We start from the raw sequence: 6,106 nt of genomic DNA on the forward strand, positions 1-6,106 counted from the left end.
GGTACCATGGACTGCTAAGAAAATAAACAGATTCATCCTGGAGAGGGTTAAACAAGGCTGCTCCTTGGAGGCAAGGATTCTGAAGCTTCGTCTGACATACTTTAGACATGTTGTAAGGAGGAACAGGTCCTTGGAGAGGGACATCATGCTTGGTAGGGTGGAGGGACAGAGCAGGAGGGGAAGGAAGACCGTATATGAGGTGGATTGATTCAGTGACTTGGGTAATCAGGATGGAAGTGTTGGAGGCAGTGGAATTGGCAGCGGACAGAGCAGAGTTTAGGGCTGCTGTACATAGGGTCGCTATGAGTCGCAAGAGACTCGACAGCACATAACAACATATTATATGGAGAGTTAATTTTTATTTGAAAATTTAATAAGATCAATGCTTATTAATATTAATAGTTTAAATTTTAGTGATGCTCACATTTATACATTTCATTAAATTTCTTAAGTTTCTTACTCAATTCTGAGTCATTTTGGCTTCAGTAGTTTCATAGAAGCAAAAAAGAAGAGGAGAAATTATTTTTAGTTTAACATAAGTGAATTCTGGAAAATGATAGTTTAGTAAACTGTGAAAATCCATAAGCTAATATACTAATATCTCTTTCTTTTTATTTCAGATTCAATTGAGCACTGAAAGAGAACATTGTTTTCATCATGAGTACCAAGAAAGAGAGAAACCTAAAGTCTAATACTCAAGATTTTGACCTTTTTCGTTCCTTAATGATGTTAAGCATGACAGTATTGTTTCTCCCAGTTATTGGAACTTCTAAGCAAAATATTCCAAGACTCAAGCTAACCTACAAAGGTAAAAACTTAAAATATTTTTCAGACTGCTAAGATTTTAGACTTTTTAAAAATCTGCTGTATTTGGTTTGTTTAGAAATGTTTGCAGACTTCAATGAAATACTTGTACTATTGCTATTTGCCAATAAAATATCATTATAGGACATTAAAAAAGAACTATTTAAATGTCAGTGTAAGGGAATTAATACTGTATACCCATTATACTTTAATATGCCGACATAGGGTTGGGATTTTTATCTAAGGTTGTAAATATTTGAAGAGATTTGGTTGTCTATTTGTATATTTGTATACTTGTATACTATTTTTTAAGTACTGCCCTATGTGTAGAAATATTTTATAGAAATGTATTTTTGCAGTGATCAAGAATAAGATTTTTATGTAGGAATACTAAGGTATGTTGACTTGCTAACTTTTGAAAGTCATCTCAGAATAAGCAGAAAATAACCCAACAGAGTGAAACCTGCATAATTGATGGAAGTGTCTCCTTAGTATATACTCCTCTGCCACAAACAATTGTAAACTTGGACACAACTGTTTCAGACACTAGACATCACATAGGAGGAATATGATACTTGAGAGAAGGAAACTACTTGGAAAAAACAGCAAGACTAGCCAGACACAGAAGACTTAAAAGTCAAGCAGAGAGAGTGGAGGTAAAAGAGTGCTGGGAGATACAGAATTCAGAACAGCCAGGGTGAAAAGACCTCAGTGAAAATCTTGGATACTCACTTGAAACCCAAAAGAGTTGTTATGTGTGATGGAGTGAGAACTGACACACAGCTGTCCCACTAGTGTGTATTTAGAGGCTACAATTGCACAGGAATTGCCCATCTTTCCTCAGAGCAGCTTGTGGGTTCAAATTGCATGCATTTGGATTGACATCACACCTTTACATGACATCCTTGCCACATGGCCACCAGTGCTCCCTCATTTTAAAGAGTAGATCTATATCTATTCTTTCTGTATGTTAGCAAATAATTCTCTGTGAAGAGAAATGTGGCATCAGGATTGAAGGAAAATTAATCAACAACCTGTGTTATGCAGAAGACATGACAAAATCTTGTGTGCTTGCTTGGAGAAGGAGGATATGAAATGCTAGCTGCAGGAGATCAAATACTAGAGCCTTCTGTATGGATTATATCTCAACATCAAGAAAACAAAGGTCTTAATGCAGGACCAGCAGTAAACATTTTGATAGATGGAGAAAGTATTGAAGCTGTAAATTACTTTATCTTGCTAGGATCAACAATCAACACCTTTGGTATTGGCAGCCAAGAAATCAAGAAATGTATTGTGTTGGGCAAGTCTATTGTCAAGGACGTTTCCAAAATACTGAAGAACAATGATGTCAGTTTGACTATTAAGGTGCACTTGATTCAGGCCATGGTCTTTTCAATCACCTGCTACTCATCAAAGAGCTGCACAGTAAGTAATGATGAAAGAATAGGAATTGATGCCTTTGGGTTATGGTGCTGGAGAAGAGTGCTGAATATCTCATGGATTACCAAAAGAAGAAATAGAAATGTTTGTCTTGGAAAAAAGTGCAGCCAGAGTGCTCCATGGAGGCAAAGATGGTGAAGATTCATCTCTCATACTTTGGACATGTAGTGAGGCCGGGACATTCCTTGGAAAAGGATATCATGCTTGGAAAGATGGAGGGTCAGGTAAGGAGGGGAAGACCTCCAATGAAATAGATTGACACTGACTTCAGCAAAGAGTTCTAGTGTCTCAGAGATGATGAGGGCAGGATTCATATCCATTGCACATACGATCACACTGAGTTATAGGTGACTCAATCCTATAACAACTATAATCCTACCCTAATGTCAAAAAGACAAAGATTCTAACCACTGGACCAATTGGCAGGATCAGGATGGATGGTGAAGAGATTGAGATTGTTAACAACTTTAGTGTGCTTGGCTTCCACGGTCAACACTCTTGGCACCAGTAGCTAGGAAATCAAAAAAATGTATTGCGATGGGAAAGTCTGCTGTTAGGGACCTCTTCAGGGTACTGAAGAGCAATGTTGTCACTCTGGAGACTAAGGTGCATCTGAGTCAGGCCATGGTCTTTGCAATCACTTGTTATGCATCAGAGAGTTGGACAATGATTAAGGAGGATAGAAGGAGAATTGATGCCTTTGAGTTGTGGTGCTGGATAATAGTATTGAATGTACCATGGACTGCCAAGTATACAAACAGATTCATCCTAGAGAGGGTTAAGCCAGGATGCTCCTTGGAGGCAAGGATTCTGGGGCTTCGTCTGACATACTTTGGACATGTTGTAAGGAGAGACAGGTCTTTAGAGAGGGACATCATGCTGAGTAGAGTAGAGGGACAGCGCAGGAGGGGACGACCCTCTATGAGGTAGATTGATTCAGTGACTGGGGTAATCAGGATGGGTCTGTCAGAGGCAGTAAGATTGGCACAGGATAGAGCATGGTTTAGGACTGTTGTATGTAGGGTCACTATGAGTCGCAAGTGACTCGATGGCACATAACAACAAACAACAACAATGAATTTAAACATAAACTCCAGAAAGAACAAAACTAATCTGTCAGTGGTGCTCTGGTGGCCGAGTGGGAAGGAAATGTACTACCCATCCAAATCAACACTATTCAAATCTACCATTGCTCCTTGGAATGAAGAGGAACAGTCTCCTTCCATGTGATTTACTGTTTCTGAAAACCCACTGGAAAGTCAGCTATGAATCAGTTCCTACCTGATAGTATACGGCAACAACAGTAAGTATATAGCAACAACAGTAATGTGCAAGTTAATTACGTGCTTCCCAGAAAAAATCTTAATCCTTTCCAAAGGACAGGGGGGAAAATTCTCAGTAATGTAGCCTTCACAATGCCCATCCAAAAGGAAATTGGAAGAATATTTTGTGAAAAACAGTGTATCAGAACTTTGTAAATAAATCAGTATAAAATTAAAAATTTGCCAAAAAAATTACTGGACAAGCAAAAAAAAAACAAAAACAAAAAAACACAACAGGAAAAGGTGGCATTAATAAGAAAGCGTACAGTTAACAAAAACCAATCTTAGACTATTTAAATGTTTGTTAGCAGGCACAGTCTTAATGGCAGCAAAAAGTATTTTCAAAGTATATATAGACAATCTCAGCAGAGAAATAGCTATTTAAAAGAAGAGCTAAACAGAAGTTCTAAAAATGGAAGTAAAATGCCTGAAATTGCAATTTCCTCGTTAGCCCTGTCAATAGATTGGAAATACCATACAAGATTTCAATTACTATATAAACAGGAAAAATGACATTAACCAGGTAAAGAATCCTTATACATTTTAATAAATGACAATTTAAAATCAGCTTTTTTAGAACAAAGCCATATCTCCTAAATTATTGTAGAGAAGCTCATATGTTTGTGGCCTTTATTTGAGAAAGATTATCTGTAAGAGTCTTAGAAGCAGTAAGAGAAGAGAGAATCTTAAAAACTAGAGTTTCAAAGTATTTGGATAATTCTCCACTCCCAGGACTAATGGCCTAGTAAGTAAAGAGTTGTACTGCTAAGCCCAAGGCAGGGAGTTCAAATCCACAAGTTGCTCTGTGGGAAGAAGATAAACAGTATCTTCCCATGCAATTTACAGCCTCTGAAAACCTGCTAGAGGGGCAGCTCAGAGTGAGTTCTGACTCCCTGGCAGATAGTTTGAGCCTGTTTGTATTGAGTGAGTGAGTGAGTATGAGTGAGTGGATGGTTACTATAATATAACAATTTCTACTTACAACGTTGCACTTTTAAAGGAGTAACACCTGAGGATTTCTCAAAATTTCAACGGTTCAGGAAATAGGAAAAGCTCTGTTGATTGCTTTTGGCTTGGCTTGTCTAATACACGTGTAGGAAGATGATGGATGGAGCTGGAGGAGTAAAGGTATTGAGCATTAACTGGTTGCCTTCTCTCCTGTAGTCTCAAGGTCTTTCTAATTGATTTCTTCTCGTCAGTAAGAAGGAATGAGATTCTTTTTAACTAGGTCAAGTTCTCAAATAGAAGTGCTCTTGCAAGCAAAGAGAAAGTTATATTAACCTTTCTGACTTGGCTTCCAAAGTTATAGAACATTATTTTCGTTACATATTAAAGGTTGAGCGGTCATAAAAACTTGTTTAGTTTCAAGGGTGGGATTATAAAATTGTACAATCACATTTTTTTTTGTTGTTGTTGATTCGAACATTACTCATAGCGACTCCATGAACAAAAGACCTAATGCCTTTCTATAAGTTTCTCCAAGTTCATAGCATTTTCATAGTGGTTTAGGAAGTGGGTGCCATCCTGCTTCCAAACCTGTCCTACAACTGGGAGCTCCACCAAGCACTGTCCACACTGGTAAGCTATTAATAACCACATTAGAAAATTTTAATATCAATTTGAAGTTCTAGAATAGAAAAAATGAATATAATATTTAGAAAAAGGTCAGAATCATTGCTGCCTTTTGTTGGATTAATGTGAAAAACTGGAAGGGCATGAGAGAAAATGTTCTGGAAAGACGGAAACTTGCCTCTATCTTGATAGGGATGCAGGATAACCAAGTGTGTAAAAATGTCGTAAGTCATCAAATCACATGTATAAGATTCATACATTTCTTTATATAGTATTTTTAAAAAAATTTAAAAGCATCATTAAAAGCAAAACAATTAAAAATAAAGAATATTTGTGAATACTGGGGTTAAGAAAGAAAAGTAACTACCTGATATTTCTGTGATATACTGATTATATCAAACACATTGTACTGTTAAGCGTGGATAGTGCAAAAATTCACATTTGCAAATGAGCTACAGTAATACTTAATAAGCACTGATAATTTATTAGGAGCCAGATATTGCTCTGGAATTATGTATGAGTTACCTCATTTTATCATCAGCACCACTGCATCTATATGGATTTTTTTTCACTCCTTCTTCACATGTTCTAAAATATTGAGTACTTAGCAATTTGCCAAGGTCACAGAGTTAGGCAATGACTCAGTGTCTGTCTCTGCCCTAAACTGCCTATTGCCAGTGCTCTGTATTCTATTTCTCTAACTGTAGATATAATTAGCCTTTCATTGAGGCATTTACCTACAAACTGAACTTTTATCATTTAGAGAAGTATCATGCTCATCCTATTAGGCTAAAAAACAGTTATATGATTTTTTCCTCATAAAATTAAATGGCTGAAACTCACAGTGTCCCTTTTCAGCATAAAGTAGCTAAGAGAATATGCCATCCCCTTTTCCTTATGAATCAGGGTAAAGTCTCTCTCAAGGAGGAGTGATAGGGAATGGCAAAGGACACACTGACAAAGGA

The 6,106-nt window shown here is 37.0% G+C and overlaps 1 protein-coding gene across 1 annotated transcript in view; it reads left to right on the plus strand.

The window, feature by feature from the left end:
- Positions 1-640: 640 nt before the first annotated feature.
- The window catches only part of SEMA3D (sema domain, immunoglobulin domain (Ig), short basic domain, secreted, (semaphorin) 3D), a 179,451-nt gene continuing 173,985 nt past the window's right edge, over positions 641-6,106 (plus strand). The window contains exon 1 of the mRNA XM_006896139.1: positions 641-808. Coding sequence (XP_006896201.1) covers positions 658-808 — 151 coding nt within the window. The 5' untranslated portion in view covers positions 641-657. The remainder of the gene's footprint in view (positions 809-6,106) is intronic.

The sequence above is a fragment of the Elephantulus edwardii genome, unplaced genomic scaffold, assembly GCF_000299155.1.
Source record: "Elephantulus edwardii isolate Elephantulus edwardi_28Jun2011 unplaced genomic scaffold, EleEdw1.0 scaffold00183, whole genome shotgun sequence".
In the NCBI taxonomy this organism is placed as follows: Eukaryota; Metazoa; Chordata; class Mammalia; order Macroscelidea; family Macroscelididae; genus Elephantulus; species Elephantulus edwardii.